Here is a 16,726-nt window from a genome sequence, read left to right on the forward strand (position 1 = left end):
AAAAAAATTGAACTTTTACACTATGACCCTACGAGTTCATATTTCTGGGTCCGTCCCTGAACATGGGTCTCATATTCTTCTAGTTTGAGGGATGTGCTGGCATGTAATGCATTCTATAGACAAGACAGAATTTATGTAGATACTGAAAAAGGCTATTGATCTCTCATGTTCAAGTAAGAATAAAAATGTGGTTTTAGTTTTACATTATCTAACAATTGTAAAATGAGCTCATCTGTATTCTGCACTAAAAGTCAGATTTTCATTGGAGACACAATGACAAGCAAAAAAAAAAACATTATTTTTTGAACGACCAATGCACCAACCCCATTTTATACTATTTTTTTCCTCCTATATTAAATGGAAGCTTCATACCTTTTTACATGAAGATTTTAAGTCCTGGAAATCTACCATTTTCAACTTTGATACAATTTTAAATCCAAGAAAGTTGTCCTTCTGCTTGTTTAATTAGAGTATTAATAGTCATAGTTGCATAGGTGCATGACACATTTCATTCGAGCATCTATAGGCAGGCCTTTATTCTCTCTCTCTCTCTGTCTCTCTCTGTCTCTCTCTCTCTCTCTCCTTTTGTTATGGATCCCTTTAGAAACATTTTCAGCATAGAAGGATGCAGCAGTAGTGAATCTGGTTGGACAACATACATTGCATCTCCCATGCAAGAAGATGATGCTGAATGCAGAAATATTGAAGATGCTGATTATGACAACCATAATCGCATTACATATCACACAAAGGATAAAATTGGAAAAGATGACAACGAGAGTGATGATTCCATGGCTTCTGATGCTTCCTCTGGCCCAAGCCATCATCACCACCTTGTTTCTTCTAAAAGTAAAGACAGCAAAGCCGCTGCTGGTTTCGGTTTCAAGCGCGACAACAAGCAGTCTAAGCACAAGAGCACAAGAAAACAAGAGAAGAAAAGTGGTGAAAAGAGCACGAAGAGGAAGTGAGAACTCAGTGCTAGGTCATGACACTTGAAGGAGGCACTGCTACCAGTCCTGCTCAAAAGGGGCAAGTTATAGTTGTTAATTAAAACTATAAGCTTGCAGATGAGAAGAAATGTATATTCTTTCTTTTATATCTACCATTTCAGACAAGGAAGCATACATATTTCATTACAAGTTTACTCGTTACAAATTTTCTCAACAATAATGTATTGTGTATGAGTGTTTGTACCGCTGTCTCATGTGTCTATATGAACCAATAGTGTGTACATTTGCTGGAAAGAAGAAGGATCAAAAGCCACATATGTGGCTATTTGCCCCCAAAAAAGAAATTACCCGTAAAGCTTCCCAATTATGATGCAGAATGTGTAAGTTATAGCTATGAACCCAACAGGTTGTATGTTGTGCTGGAAAGAAGAAAGATAAACATACAAAGACAAATGCCAACTATGAGTAGTTCTGCCCCAGATGTGCAAGCACAACAGCAAAGCAAATACCAAATATGGGCTGTCCTTCAACTTCAAGAATATTCTAGCACATATAAAAACAGAATCTGTCATTTTTAACAAAATCTGTCTGCAGTTAGATATTGCCCCAGTTTGTAAGAATGAGAAGAATGTTTGGTGTAGTTTTGGAAGTAAAATAAAATGACCAAATGATAAATCTCAGTCACTACTAACAACAGAAACCGAATGATATATCAACAAAACCAAATACATTGGTTTTTTTTAGTACAAGCGATAGTCTAAACTACAAGAGAGGGAGATTTCTCACACACACACACACACAACCAAGATGCCAAGATGCCATGGAGTTTCGAACTTGAGACCTCTCGTACAAGTCAAAGCCATTTTTCACTCAGCTAGACCATGTTCGCAAAATCAAATACATTTAAATGGGAAAGAAGAATAGCTCTTCCTGCAATTAACATCTCTTTTGATCATAGATTATCAGGAGAAGTTAGGACACAAATTTACAAATTCTTTGGAGAAATGAGAACTGAATTTAATAGAGAAACTGAAACACGTCTCTTTGCCTTACCTTTTGTCTTATTATTCATCTAGGTCAACACCAAGGATCAGATCTTAAAAAAAGTATCCCCACCAAGAGTTTTTGTGGTACTTTAGTATTCGGGAATATGGTTTGTTACAACTGAAGGCAATATGAATACAAGTTTTGACAGATGGAATATAGTTCTTTAGCTTAGAGTCAACCAAAGTAGAGCATGGGTGGAAAAATGTTCATGGTTGACAACCAATTTAGGCTTTCTGGGCCCTAATGCACAGCTGTGGTAGGTAGCTAACCAGATTTGGTTCATTTAAAGTGAATTAGCACATGCTAGCCACATTATTCAAATCGTGAAACGCATTTACACCCAAAAAGCAAAGTAAAAAAAGCTGTCAATAACGGAAGGAAAAATTACAAAGAGGGAAAAAAAACACCTGCAGAACATTGAGGAATATAAGAAAGTTTCTTCATTGATTTTCATCTTCCAACATTACAGTTTCAGAGTGCTACCCCACAGTCCTCCACAATGACTAGAATTACATCTTCCAAAAATGAAAAGGGCTGTGAGGGTGACAGATCTGCCAAAAGTACAAGCATAACAAACCAAATCTAATGCACACTCCTTGATTTAAATAAAATTGATAAAAGAGTTGGCTGAAGCTCTGCCCAGCATAAAATCGTCAGCAGAAATTATTGGGATAAAGGAGAGTTCTGCTTAAGTAGAATGCCAAAGAAGATGGACTTAAATCTTTGACTGTTTGGCAATTTTGAACCATTCAGTATGGAAAGCACCTTCTACATCAGTTCTTTCATATGTATGAGCACCAAAGTAGTCTCGCTGAGCTTGGACCAAATTAGCCGGCAGTCTCTCCCTCCTGTAGCTGTCAAAATAAGCAAGACTAGCTGACATACCTGGGGTGCTGATGCCTGAGTTGATAGCAAGGCATACCACCCTTCTCCAGGCAGACTGCCTCTCAATGATCTCCTTTGAAAACTCTGGGTCCACAAGAAGATTTGCAAGATCAGCATTCCTATCATATGCCTGCTTAATTCTGTCCAGGAACACTGCTCGAATGATGCAGCCCCCCTTCCAAATCCTAGCCAACTCCCCCAACTTCAAGTCCCATCCCTGCTCAATACTCTTTGCACGGATAAGATTCATCCCTTGTGCATAACTGCATATCTTGGATGCATAAAGAGCTTGCCTCACATCATCGATCAACTTTGCCTTATCCACCTCTGGGGCAGTCAAGATATCACCAAAACCAGCTGATTTGAACACTTTAGCTGCTTTAACCCTCTCTTCCTTTAAACCACTGAGAAACCTTGCATCCAAAGAAGATTCAATTGTGGGAGCTGCAACTGATAGTTCAGCAGCTTGCTGAACAGTCCATTTACCAGTACCCTTCATGCCAGTCTTGTCCAAAACCTTGTCAACCAAATATCCATCTCCCTTATCATCCTTGATTCCAAATATATCTGCAGTGATTTCAATCAGGAAGCTCAGAAGCTCTCCCTTGTTCCACTCTGAGAAAACGCTTCGGAGTTCCTCATTTGACAGCTTTCCAACTGACTTCAGTACATCATAAGCCTCTGCTATCAGCTGCATATCACCATATTCAATCCCATTATGAATCATCTTAACAAAGTTACCAGACCCACCTTTGCCAATGTAAGTCACACAGGGGCCACTGTCTGGAACTTGAGCTGACACCTTAAGAAGAATGTCTTCAATGTACTTATAGGCCTCAAAGGATCCTCCAGGCATCATAGAGGGCCCATATCGAGCCCCCTCTTCACCACCTGAAACTCCCATTCCAAGGTAAAGAAGACCTAATTCAGCCATGGCTTTCGCCCTCCTCTCAGTATTTTCATACCACTCATTACCCCCATCAATAATGCTGTCACCCTTCTCCAGGTAGACGGAGAGGGTCTTTATGGTCTGGTCAACAGGTGCCCCAGCCTTGACAAGCATGATAATGACCCGAGGTTTCTGGATTGAATTAACAAAAGATTCAGGATCATGGAAGCCATAAAGGGGAAGATTTCCTTCATTTTTAGCTCGCTCAACAGTCTCATCAACTTTGGAGGTAGTTCTATTATATACTGAAATGGGGAAGCCTTTCTCTGCAATGTTGAGGGCCAAATTTTGGCCCATGACAGCCAAACCAGCAAGGCCTATTCTTGTAGGTTTCGGTGGTGCAGCCATCTTTTCCTCTGTCTGACATTTGGAATTGTTACTTAGTGTCAGACGAGACAGAAAAATATGAAATACAGATCTAAGAAACCTTAGTCCGGAAAACAAAATGTCAGGATGATTTGATGAAATCCACAAACCACGAATAGATCTTAAACATAATTTCACAGGGAATCAATATGTATCTGGATTAATTCACTGATAAGGAGTAATCATGCATTCCTAGCATTATATATAAGATCAACGATATTAAACATAAAACATATGAAGCTCAGATGGATTATGCTAAAATAACAAATCTAATGAACAAAGATGATACTCCAGTAACAATCCAGTAAACACTCACTTATACAGTACAATTGTTACGATCGAGTCAACAGACAAAAAAAAAGGCCAAACTTTTACACTAGAGTATATCCAGTAAAGCTAACCAAGTTAAACGAGACCCACTTATTCTTTACTTATTGATAAAGACAAACAAGCAAATGAGAAGGACAGAATCTTCAAATTCTAGAACCCATCAACCAAAATGAGTGGACGACCTAAAAAGCATGATCTAACAAATCTGAAAAGTCCCAAAAGCCACAGATCAATACGAAATCATATTCAGAGTTAAGATCATGAGCAAATCGATAACACAATAGTAAAACAAACAGAGATCAGCAATGGGACAATAAAAAACAAACGCTCTGCTTGATCAGAGAAAACCAATTGAAAATTTAGAAAAGCTAGTGGCTTTAACTGCTGTAATTGAAGATAACGATTCAATTGCATTTACAACGAGTTTTCAGCAACCAACCAAGTATAGCAGAGTAAGCGACCATTTTGATCAAAACCCAGAAATCGAAAGGATACAAACCTGAACGTTTTCTTCTCTAACGAAAGAACTGGATTGAAAATCTGAGCAAAACCAGGAAGGCGAAGATCTGGGTTAGGCAGACAACAATGATTAATAATTGTGGAAAAAAAAATATATAACGCAAGAAGGAAAGTGTTCACCTTTTATTCCACAAAAGGTTTCGTCTTTTGAGAGAGTCAAGATTGGCCACTGGTTGGGTAGGTGAGGTGAGGTGGACAAGCCGTCGTCGAAGATGGGTTAGGTGAAGAATTGAAAGTCCAATTACCAATATATCACAACCGTTGGTTCACTGGTGCAAGAGCAATTTCATTCTTACGTGTATTATTATAACTTCATTCAACATGTCACCCATTACATCATTAAACATTGTTAACATATAACTCAAGAGTCTTGATTCAATTACGAAGGGAAATTCTTTTTGGGTGTAATGGTTGCCCTACGAGTGTTATAATATTAGTGAATTGATAATATCATGTAATTGTGTGTTGATATCGAAAAATTTCTCAAATTCAATATCTACATTATGGTGTGACCATACTTGAGAAAAATTATATTTTCTTTTTTAACATAAATTTGGAATTATATAAGAAAAGAAATTTATTTTATGAGATTTCTAAAATAAAGAATTTGAAATGGTTCTTGGAAAGCAAGTGCATCTGACCTGGGCATTGTTTGAGTCGATGCCTTTGCTAACTAATTAATAATCCGACTGTAAAGTATATGCATTAAGCATGCACATTTGTCATGTCAACATGATGTCATTGTCACCAAAACTAATAATAAAGGATATAACATTCTAACTTTCTATTGCATTCTAAACTTTCAACATTGTAGCTTTTCAAGGCTGATCGACAATCTATGTGTCTTACGTTTTTTTGTTGTTTTACATATTCTTGATGAGAGTGTTTGGTTGGGTAGAGAGTACTTGGTTATTACATATGAACTTATGGCTAAAGTAATAAGCAGTCTGAATCTGTCAAATTACACGTACTTCAAAGTGCAAAAGAATCATTGCTACGTATACATTCCCAATCTGGCTGTTTACAATCCATGGTCGACATGAATAACAGATACAACATTAACACAAGCATAACAGACAGCTTTCCAAAAGAGAAAACAAAAAGGACATGACTTCTCACTGAGCTTCGCTCTGAGGTTGCAACTAAAGAAGGAATTCAAAACTTGTGAGAATTAGTAGATAGTGACAGACAGTAGCTGCGGCTCACCCACGAACGAACTTGGAGCAGTGAAGATGGTTTGGTTATCTATAAGCCAAAATTGCACATCTGAACAAATTCCATATCGTTGTCCAGATAATACGTCCAGAGTTTCTTGTATTGGTTCATAGCAATGTCCAGCCAAGGTTTCATGTTTCCATTATAGTGAATGACTGCAGCATTTCTAATCTCATCCATGCTAATACTGGGATTGTACCCCAGCCCTAGGACATGCCAAGATTTGTCCAACGACTTTGTCGTTGAGTAGAACGTAATCAGCCCCGGTGGAAGAGTCCCCAACTTCCAGAGAGTCCGGTCCTCATTCTGCAAAATTCATCGACAAGAAATATTCACTCATGTATGATGTATCCCACAGTCAAACTAGTAATAGCAAAATTTTACTTCAACTGCATATATGGCGCCATTTGGGGAGCAATTTTGAAGTGAAAATCACATATTTTGATATTTAAAGAAAAACTATATACTTTGAAATGCTAACCCAAATGGCACTTAAATCTTTCGAAACACAAGAAATTTGAGCACAAGGAAAAAAAGCACTTACCAAGTTCTGCCAGTAATGGTACTGCTCTGTGCATTTCTCCTGCCTCCAAGCGTCAAGATCAAAAATATTCATCCCATATGCCCAAGCACAAGACCTGGGATTGAACCTCTCTCTAATAAGAGGGTGTGAAAAATTCAAATATTGGGCGTATCGATGGAAGGACCCAAAGCAGGTCTCAACAGCTCCATTCACCTTCCCATCCAAATCAATCTTCCATAATCCTGTCAAGTCTTTTTGAACCACAACATCATCATCCAAAAAGAGAATTTTGTGCAGTTTTGGATACATCTCCGGCAAATAAAACCGAAGGTGATTCAACATTGACAAGTACTTGGGGTTCCTATATTTCATGTTATGTGTATCCGTGGTAGCATTCTCTGCCCGATTCTCAAAGTAGAACTTCTGCAACTTTGCTGACTCAAGTTGCCTCAATACTGGCACATACGAAGAATTCAAGAAAGTAAAATCTTCTACTGCCTTCACCTCCACATATGCACCCCGTTCCACAGGCCTCATCTTAAACCAAACCTTCATCGGTGCAAGATTCATCCTATCTGTAACAACATGGAAAACATGTTTCCACGGTTCATCAGAATTATTCACCACAGATCGTATCACCACCGAGACAGCAATCACATTATCTGAAAAGATCGCATAATGGTACAAACTAGGGTCCTCAAATTCGGGGCTTGGTTCCTCTTCCTTGTACTTCTCTGGATGTGAAATTCTTTCCTCAACAAGCCTCATGGCCAAACAATGCAAGCTTTTTGGTATTGATTTTGCAGCAATCGAGCTTGCAAATGCCCCATTCTTCTTTGCTTTTATAAGCAACTCATTAACAGCAAAAATGGTATCCTTCAACTTCTGAATCTTGAGCTGATTATCATAATTCTCCTTTGACTCTGCAATCATTAACCGAGCAACTTTGACCTTATCCTTTATCTCCTTCTCAAAATGCCTCAAAACATCCTCATCCAAAGGACCGTCTGATTCAAACAACGCAGACCGGTAACTCGGTTTCATTTGAAGATTGGAGATATTCGACGCCAAATCATCAAACATTCTCATTTGTCTAGATATCTCAAGCTTAAGCTTCCTGGCGTACGCAGCATAGGCATTCACCAGAGTAACATGATCATTCGCTTGCTTATATATCAAATCTAATCTTGTTTTCAGAGGGTCAGAATTTAAAGCTAAAAACGTCCTACGCATGTACGCGTTTCCAGTGGTTGGAAGTGCCTGCATTAATTAAACACCAAGATTAAAACTTGAATTATGTCTAACACTAACAGTAAAAATTGATATGCGGGTTTTGCTTTGTTCTAAAATTTCTAAATGGGAATTTCTTTTCAAACGCTAGAAAATAATGAAATTTGGGTATTGCTTCAATCTGAGATTTGTTCAAAGGTAAAATCAGAATTTGGGTTGTGCTTAATCGGTGAAATTGACATCTGGGTTTTGCTAAAGCTTTGAAATTTCAATCTGAATCTAAAGAAGAGAAAATGGATAGGGAAGAGAACATACAGAGTCGTGATGTGGAGTTGAAGGATTGGTGGTGAAGAGAACAGAGAGCGTGGCAATGAAGAGCAGAGAGAACATAGCCGACACAAAGATCCGATACGAGAAGAAGCTCCGGAGGCTGAACCCACCAAACCCTGACCCTCCTCCGCCTCGGCTACCTCGCACAGCCACTGCCATTGGAACAAAGCGACGACGTATCCAAGGACCAAGCTTGGATCAGAACGCGCTTGACCTCAAAACTAGTAGCAGAGTTTCTGCTCTCAGCTGATTGGAAAGTGAGTGATGAGAAATCTGAAGCTGATCGGAAGTGTCTGACTGTGTGTTTGCGTGTGAGATCTCTAAGCTGGGTGTGATGTGACGACCAAGTGAGAGTGGAAGAAATCAAACTTCCAAGTTCGAAGAGATCTATAATCCGTGTCGGTGTTTGTTAAATTTCTTTAATAAAAATATAATTGTAATAAGATATTGGAGAGTGACTGTCTGTAGGTAGTGGAACTTGGAAGGAAGTGGGACCACGCCTCCTCCATGGTCCTTAGAAGATGAGAGAGCTCGTAGTCTCCTCCTCCACCAAAAGTAATTTGTCCCTTTTTTTTTTCTTACACAAAATAATTTAGACCCAATAATTCCAGTTGTTCATGAACACAAAGTAACTTGTAGACAAAGTAATTTAATTTGTTCATGAGTTATATAAAATAAAATAAATAAAAGCATAGTGAAATAATAGAGTTGATAGTTGGGTTGGGCTAGTGGGTTGGGCTCAACCTAATCGATCGATTTAATTCAATTTCAATTCGTCGGGTTGAATTTAGGTACATATATTTTTAATTCGACAGTAATTGAAGTCTAGTTTAAAGTATAAAAAAATTCGATCAAAAGTTTAAGATCTAAATTGAGGGGAAACATATGTTTTTTGGAATCATAGCTGCTCATAGGGGGTGTCATCTTCGACATGCTTGTGTATTAAGTTCTCTCGTGCACATTCTATAGTGAGGGCTTTATATATGGCCCGTATGTGAGGTCCTATCTCTTAATTGTTGGATCAAATTGATTAGCCGTTGAATCAAATTGATTAACCTGATCCAACGGTTAAGAAATTGAAACTCACCTAATATAGGCCCTCACTATAGAATGACTCCACACAACCAATGATTTTGGAATGACTCCACACAACCAATGATTTTGGAATGACGTTCTAACTCGTGGAGTTACCACCCTAATAAGAATAAGGTCCAGAAAGCTGCTAAGACAAAGCCCATTATCTTTTTGGGTGACAATGTGCGAGGCCCATGCAAATAGGTATCAAGATCATTATTACCAAAAACCCAGTGAGCCGTTGAAGTTTGTAAGGGGCCTGATCCAATGGATCGTCAACCTCCCAACTAAATAATGGTTAATTTATTTTCTCCAATATTCACTGAAAATTAAAAGTAACTGAAGTTTGAAATGGAAATCTGGCTAGCCGTTAAAGATAACATGCATTGCTCAAGCCTCTCTCTTCCCGCTCCCTCCAAACTCCCATTGCCACCTTCTCTCAGACCTCAGAAAAGCCCCAATTTTGATTCCCTCAATAACCGTCTGATCAGCCACATCAATGTGGGTCATCTCCGCAAAGCAATCACCACCCTTGATCTCATGGCCCAGCGCGGGACTCATCCAGATCTCCCCATCTACTCCCTCCTCCTCAAGTCCTGCATCAGGTCCCGGAATTTCGACCTGGGAAGACTCGTCCACGCCCGGCTGGTTCACTCACAGCTCGAACTCGACCCGGTCGTCCTGAACTCACTGATTAGCTTGTACTCAAAATCTAGGGACTGGAAAAAGGCAAATTCAATCTTCGAAAATATGGGAAATAAGAGAAATTTGGTTTCTTGGAGTGCCATGGTGTCTTGTTTTGCGAACAATGATATGGGATTGGAAGCTATTCTGACATTTCTTGATATGCTTGAAGATGGGTTTTACCCGAATGAGTATTGCTTTGCATCGGTGATTCGGGCATGTTCGAATGCCCAGAATATTCGGATTGGGAATATAATTTTTGGGTCAGTAATCAAAAGTGGGTATCTTGGGTCAGATGTGTGTGTTGGGTGCTCGTTGATCGATATGTTTGCAAAGGGTAGTGGAGAGTTGGATGACGCATATAAGGTGTTTGAGACAATGCCTGAGACGGATGCTGTTACTTGGACTTTGATGATTACTAGGCTTGCACAAATGGGTTGCCCAGGAGAGGCTATTGATTTGTATGTGGATATGTTATGGAGTGGGCTCATGCCTGACCAGTTTACACTAAGTGGCGTTATATCAGCTTGTACAAAGTTGGACTCATTGTCGTTAGGGCAGCAATTGCATTCATGGGTTATACGGTCTGGGTTGGCTTTGGGTCATTGTGTTGGGTGTTGTTTGGTGGACATGTATGCCAAGTGTGCGGCTGATGGATCGATGGATGATGCAAGGAAGGTATTTGATCGGATGCCAAACCATAATGTTTTGTCATGGACTTCAATCATCAATGGATATGTGCAGAGTGGAGAGGGTGATGAGGAGGCAATCAAACTCTTTGTTGGAATGATGACGGGTCATGTTCCACCAAACCATTTCACGTTTTCTAGCATTTTGAAGGCTTGTGCAAATCTTTCTGATCTGCGTAAGGGTGATCAGGTTCACTCCCTGGCAGTGAAACTAGGCCTTGCATCAGTTAATTGTGTGGGAAATTCACTTATTAGCATGTACTCAAGGTCTGGCCAGGTGGAAGATGCCCGGAAAGCTTTTGATATTTTGTATGAGAAAAATTTGATATCTTATAACACAATTGTTGATGCATATGCCAAGCATTCAGACACAGAAGAAGCCTTTGGAATTTTTCATGAAATTCAGGATACAGGATTTGGGGCTAGTGCTTTCACATTTTCTAGTCTCTTGAGTGGAGCTGCAAGCATTTGTGCAGTTGGTAAGGGTGAGCAAATCCATGCCCGGATTATAAAATCAGGATTTGAGTCAAACCAAGGCATTTGTAATGCTTTGGTTTCCATGTATTCCAGGTGTGGAAACATAGATGCTGCTTTTGCAGTGTTCAACGAGATGGAAGATTGGAATGTTATATCATGGACGTCAATGATCACAGGTTTTGCAAAGCATGGATATGCGGCTGCAGCAGTGGAAATGTTCAACAAAATGCTTGAGGCTGGATTAAAACCGAACGAGATCACGTATATTGCTGTTTTGTCAGCTTGTAGCCATGCTGGTTTGGTTGCTGAGGGATGGAAACACTTCAAGGCAATGCAGAAGAAACATGGTATCATCCCAAGAATGGAACATTATGCATGCATGGTAGATTTATTAGGCCGCTCAGGATCCCTTGTAGAAGCCATTGAGTTTATTAACTCAATGCCTTTTACTGCTGATGAACTAATCTGGCGAACATTTCTTGGAGCCTGCCGAGTACATGGTCACATAGAGCTCGGGAAACATGCTGCAAAGATGATTATTGAGCAGAACCCACATGATTCTGCAGCATATAGTTTACTGTCGAATTTGTATGCTTCCAGTGGTCTTTGGGAAGAAGTAGCCAAAGTAAGAAAAGATATGAAAGAGAAGTTTTTGATAAAAGAAGCAGGTTCTAGCTGGATAGAGGTGAAAAATAAGATCCACAAGTTTCATGTTGGGGATACGTCACACCCCAAAGCACGGGAGATTTATGATGAACTGGATAAATTGGGTTCAAAGATAAAGAAAATAGGCTTTGTCCCCAATACAGATTTTGTACTTCATGATGTGGAAGAGGAGCAAAAAGAGTATTATTTGTTTCAACACAGTGAGAAAATAGCAGTGGCGTTTGGTCTTATTAGCACATCGAAATCGAAACCCATTAGAGTATTTAAGAATCTCCGTGTTTGTGGAGACTGCCACACTGCGATTAAGTATATTTCAAAAGCCACTGGGAGAGAAATAGTGGTAAGGGATTCAAATCGGTTTCATCATTTCAAGGATGGGACATGCTCTTGCAATGATTACTGGTGATGGTGTGGTATATTTCAAGCTGTAAATGATAGAATAATCTTCTAGAGGGAGATCTAAATTATTGAGAAATCTAATTTACGGTTTCCAACATTCAGTTCATAGCCCTTGCTTTGGAAGCTCTTGGTTGCTCACTGAGAATCTTTTAAGATTTGTCTGTAGGCTGTACAGTTCAAATTTGCAGATTTGTATTACTATTGATGTATACGCTATTTCATGATTTATTTTAATAAAACTGTATGCAGTTTTGTCCTACTTCTCACACTCATATTGGCTACAAATGATGAATAATATAGTTCATTAAAATCTCTAGATTAAGGTGAACGGCTAAAGATGAAGAATGGTGACTTGAACAACCCATAGATCATAAAAATATCCAGATTGAGGTGGACTGGAAGAAGAATGAGATGCATTGAGATTAAGATGGATAGGTGCATTGCCGCCATCACCCCTATCTGTCCTAACAAGTTAATCTATAGCTGTTCTGTTGGCGGCTGATGCTGCACACTTAGGGGCCAATTCAAGCTGAGAACAAGATGTTTCTGTAACTACTAAAATTTGAGTTTTTTTCTTCCAGAAGTTTTATAATGGACAAGTTGGATTATAAGATTGGTAAGATAAAAAGGGCTATGTACTTGGGGAGGCCCTCTCTCATTTAAAATACTCTTTCGTGGTTAATTTGAATGCCGTGTCTGCTGCACAGGACTTCACAATTGAGGACTTAAAACAAAAGGTGGGATTGGTTCTTCAAATCAACAAGAATATAAAAATACTGCAACCCTTTTATTTTATGCAAAACGGCTATGGAGATTTTTGTTCTCTTTACATTCATTGTATTTAGAAGTAAAATATATTTGAGAAAGAGCATCCTAGGATTTTGAGATGGAACCTTTTGCTAGAGCTTTCCCAATATTCTGCTTTCTGGAAACTTTTTGCTGGAACTGAGCCTTGATTTTCTCTCTTCTGCTTTTGTCCTTTATCTTTGGCTCCCATTTGTGCACCTCTCTTGGTTTCTATTTCAAATAAATTCAAGAAAAAAGGAAAGTGGATAGACTGTTTGTGTGTGTAATATAATACAGTTCAATTCAGAATTATATTGCTAAACAAAAATCTTGAGGATTCACTCTGATGAGATCAAGTTTGAAATACTGTGGATTTGAGCTTGAGTTGGAGTCGGGATCAATTGCGTGGCAATTATATGTTCTGTATCATTAGAAGTCTATAATGCGCATAAAATGTCTAACACCAAAAACATTTGCCATCAAAACCAACTTGAAAGATAAGAAACAAACAATGATCAATTGAAACGTACATAAATAAAATATCAAGACTCTTATGTTTGCAGATCTTCCTAGGCAAATAAGTCATCACAGGGAAAGAGAGAGATGGAGGCTCTGAGCAATAGCCAAAAACAAGAGAGCAAATTACAAACAGTTCTTGGATTGATATGCTAGTGGATAGCTTTTTCTAAATGTCTTTCTTTTTATAGTAATTTTAATATGACGAACCAACTCCCATTTCACCACCTTTATTTCTGTGTCATGTCCAACTCTCCCCCACCATTGCCACTCATTGCTCCACCCATTGCATTGCCACTTTTTTTTTCCTCCTCCCTTTGCTCTAGTACACCTGACATAATTGCTACTTTCTACTTTCTGCAATAATCTTATTTTCTTCAAATATATAGTTATAAAAGGCCTGATAAATATCTGGTTTGTCAGGGTTTTCTTGGGAATTGTTTGATGATCAAGATTTTCTTGGAAAGATTCCATGTAAAAACAAACAGTCTTTAACTTCATGCAGCTAGTTAATAAGCATGAGTTTACATGATTAGGAAACTCATTTAACATATAGATAAGAATAATCTATAGCTAAGAGATTTCCAATTTTATTGAGCAATGATTAATGAAAATGCTCAAAACATGTTATTGCCAATTTGCTTGGATCCTGATACATATTAAAAGTGAGGCAAGGACTGGTTGACTTCTATACAAACAGAAGATCACCATACATGGAAAATGGGAAAATTGGGAAAATGATAAAATTTCTTCTCCATCAGTATTAGCCTAGTAAATCCATTGAACTTGTGATGGACTGGTTCGAGGACTCGGATCTCAGATAAGCAGTGTTGCAAGGAACATCCTCCAGGTCTCTAAGTGAAGGATGGTAAGGACTATGCAGTTGCAGATCAGTGAGCATTTGGCGAAGCTCAGAAGCTTGCTCTTTGAGCTGAGCATTCTCTTGCAGAACCTTGTCATGGGACTCTGAAACATGGTTCAGCTTATCCACAAGTTGGTGATTCTCATTTCTGAGCCAAACCACTTGTGACCAGAGTTCATCCAGGTGCTTCTGCTTGCGCATACGTGATCTGCGGGCAGATTCTCTGTTAGATATCATTCTTCTCTGTTTCCTCTCATTGATGAGACTTAGCTGGTGCTCATCAGCTTCATCAGAAGTTGAGTTACTGCTGAAAGAAGATGGTTGCTGGGGATTATTAATTTCTTGAAGATGGGAGTTAGGGAATTGTAAATTGTATAATGGGCTCGAAAACCGGTTGAATTGAAATGGGGTGGTGTTGCTTTGTGTGCTCATGCTAAAATGAGGAGGGTAGGGAGATGATGAACTTGAAGGAACTAGATAATGGAGCCCTGTGACCTCACCAGGCTGCATGGCTTCTTGAAGCTTTGAGTGGATAAATTCAAGGTCTTAGTGGTGAAGGTGAGTGGAGAGTACTGAATTTGGTTGTGTTAGAAGGGGGGAGAGAGGCTCGAGGAGAGGAGGTCTTTTATAGGATGAAAAGTGTGGCAAAGTGCCCTTAAAGGCTCAGCTGATTGGAACATCATGCACATCATGTCTCTATTTTATGCAGCATGCATGACATTCATCTATGTATACATGAATGCATGCAAAAGGTTCATTTATGTGTTCCTTCATGCCCCATACGAGCATGAATGAATGGCTTCATGCATGTGTGCATGCTATGGTGCTCTTATGTACATACATGTGTAACATGGGGGATTACAAGTAGTGTTTGTGGATAATCATTTTTCAAATCAAATCTCTGCTTACATCAGAGAGAGAGAGAGAGAGAGAGAGATCATATTATATGGGGAGTACAATTATTTTAATGGAGGAATGTTTTGGCAAAAATAATACAGTGCAGAGAAAATGGTTCAATAAGTCAATCTTAAATTTGGTGTGCCATTGTCAAGTCTATGCGGATGGATACTTGCTATCCAATAGATCCAATAGAGTCCTTGTGACGTAAGGAATGGAAAGAAATTAAAGAGGATTTAGAAAGGCAAACTCTTTTATACGTACTGGCGATATTAATTAAGGAGTTTAGTGACTCATCAGACACTTAAACCCTTTAAAATATTAATTAATCAAAACTGTACTTGAGATTAATTGGTTCGATTGATTGTCAACAACATCTGCCCTCTGAGGCATTTTTCAGGTACTAATCCGGTTTGTCTGTTTCATGGTAGAGAATGTCAAATTTCAGAACAGTTGGTTTCATGTTTGTGTCTGTTTCAAAAAGAAATGTAGAATTATGGATCTCCTACCTACTCTGGTAAAATACGACATACGAATAATAATACTCAAATGAATACGTAGAGGACATAAAAAGTGAGATAGACAACAATCTTCTTGTCCACTTTTTCAAGCTGAGCTACAAAGGTGTAAGAATATATTCTCCAAGAAGCAAGTGCAATACGCAACTCAATTATTAGCAATCTGTGTTAATTACTATATTGGCCAGTTGAGGACAAATTGTTCTGGGCCAAGTTAGGGTTGCCTGGTTAAATATTTAAGCATAATTAATGGTGCACTTGGGGTCAAATTATGTCATCTGTATCAGAGAACAATGAGAAAAGATTAGCTTTTGTCCTAACCATTCGAACAAGTAGAAGTTACTGAGTGGAAAACTCTTGTTGTATAGTGGTGGGAATGGATATAAGGGACTTGTATGGATGTACTTTAAATTGCAGTCTTCCACTAACTGAAAAGCTTTTAATGGATGCAGAACCAAAATCATACTGACCAGCCAAATGCTCTCCTCTCACTCTCTCTCTCTCTCTCTCTCTCTCTCCCCCTACACCTGAGGGTTGGGTTGGGTTGGGTCAAGTTGAGTGGACTGATTGGTCAACAATGTCATGAGACAGGTTTAGACTGCTCTATCTTTTCCTGTCTTGCAATTGTCCTTCCTCTGTTCCATCTTTCTCTCCATTTCATTTCTTTGAGGATTTTTGGAGTATAAAGGTGGATCAGTAGTTGAAAAACCCCATAGCAATAGTTGTACTTTGTAGTGTACATTGTATACATGAACTGCATTTGGTTGGTCGATGTGTGTTCCTGTTATAAAGGGTTGGCTTGTAATTTGCTGAT

The 16,726-nt window shown here is 38.9% G+C and overlaps 5 protein-coding genes across 8 annotated transcripts; 2 read left to right on the top strand and 3 right to left on the bottom strand.

The window, feature by feature from the left end:
• Positions 539–1,136, top strand: LOC18783374. Its single transcript, XM_007216374.2, has one exon. The coding sequence runs from the start codon at positions 591–593 to the stop codon at positions 966–968; it is 378 nt and encodes a 125-aa protein (XP_007216436.1). The 5' UTR covers positions 539–590; the 3' UTR covers positions 969–1,136.
• LOC18783083 (6-phosphogluconate dehydrogenase, decarboxylating 3) lies at positions 2,415–5,354 on the bottom strand. Of its 4 annotated transcripts, none has more exons than XM_020559325.1 (3): positions 5,167–5,354; positions 5,027–5,067; positions 2,415–4,187 (listed from the first exon to the last, which is right to left on the bottom strand). In XM_020559325.1, the coding sequence occupies exon 3, from the start codon at positions 4,177–4,179 to the stop codon at positions 2,713–2,715; it is 1,467 nt and encodes a 488-aa protein (XP_020414914.1). In that variant the 5' UTR covers positions 4,180–4,187; positions 5,027–5,067; positions 5,167–5,354; the 3' UTR covers positions 2,415–2,712. The 4 variants fall into 4 exon arrangements, with proteins under 4 accessions (XP_020414914.1, XP_020414913.1, XP_007217218.1 ...); XM_020559324.1 differs by having other exon boundaries at positions 5,027–5,093; positions 5,167–5,260; XM_007217156.2 differs by having other exon boundaries at positions 2,415–4,191; positions 5,027–5,093; positions 5,167–5,259.
• LOC18783856 (probable galacturonosyltransferase 9) lies at positions 5,978–8,883 on the bottom strand. Its single transcript, XM_007215268.2, has 3 exons — positions 8,330–8,883; positions 6,806–8,044; positions 5,978–6,567 (listed from the first exon to the last, which is right to left on the bottom strand). Exons 1-3 carry the CDS (start codon positions 8,501–8,503, stop codon positions 6,292–6,294), a joined length of 1,689 nt encoding a protein of 562 aa, XP_007215330.2. The 5' UTR covers positions 8,504–8,883; the 3' UTR covers positions 5,978–6,291.
• On the top strand, positions 9,767–12,592 carry LOC18782034 (pentatricopeptide repeat-containing protein At3g49170, chloroplastic). The gene has a single exon (XM_007216978.2). It carries the CDS (start codon positions 9,770–9,772, stop codon positions 12,338–12,340), a length of 2,571 nt encoding a protein of 856 aa, XP_007217040.2. The 5' UTR covers positions 9,767–9,769; the 3' UTR covers positions 12,341–12,592.
• On the bottom strand, positions 14,168–15,112 carry LOC18783681 (basic leucine zipper 43). The gene has a single exon (XM_007215916.2). It carries the CDS (start codon positions 15,005–15,007, stop codon positions 14,399–14,401), a length of 609 nt encoding a protein of 202 aa, XP_007215978.1. The 5' UTR covers positions 15,008–15,112; the 3' UTR covers positions 14,168–14,398.

Source organism: Prunus persica, chromosome G3, assembly GCF_000346465.2.
Source record: "Prunus persica cultivar Lovell chromosome G3, Prunus_persica_NCBIv2, whole genome shotgun sequence".
NCBI classification, from domain to species: Eukaryota; Viridiplantae; Streptophyta; class Magnoliopsida; order Rosales; family Rosaceae; genus Prunus; species Prunus persica.

Bases quoted from the DNA above. Each gene is read 5' to 3' on its own strand.
- LOC18783083 (XM_020559325.1), bottom strand. From the start codon at position 4,179: ATGGCTGCACCACCGAAACCTACAAGAATAGGCCTTGCTGGTTTGGCT.
- LOC18783374 (XM_007216374.2), top strand. From the start codon at position 591: ATGGATCCCTTTAGAAACATTTTCAGCATAGAAGGATGCAGCAGTAGT.
- LOC18783681 (XM_007215916.2), bottom strand. From the start codon at position 15,007: ATGCAGCCTGGTGAGGTCACAGGGCTCCATTATCTAGTTCCTTCAAGT.
- LOC18783856 (XM_007215268.2), bottom strand. From the start codon at position 8,503: ATGGCAGTGGCTGTGCGAGGTAGCCGAGGCGGAGGAGGGTCAGGGTTT. The intron at 8,045-8,329 runs GTATGTTCTCTT...TAATTAATGCAG, and splicing joins CAACTCCACATCACGACTCT to GCACTTCCAACCACTGGAAA. The intron at 6,568-6,805 runs GTAAGTGCTTTT...TGAATTTTGCAG, and splicing joins ACCATTACTGGCAGAACTTG to AATGAGGACCGGACTCTCTG.
- LOC18782034 (XM_007216978.2), top strand. From the start codon at position 9,770: ATGGAAATCTGGCTAGCCGTTAAAGATAACATGCATTGCTCAAGCCTC.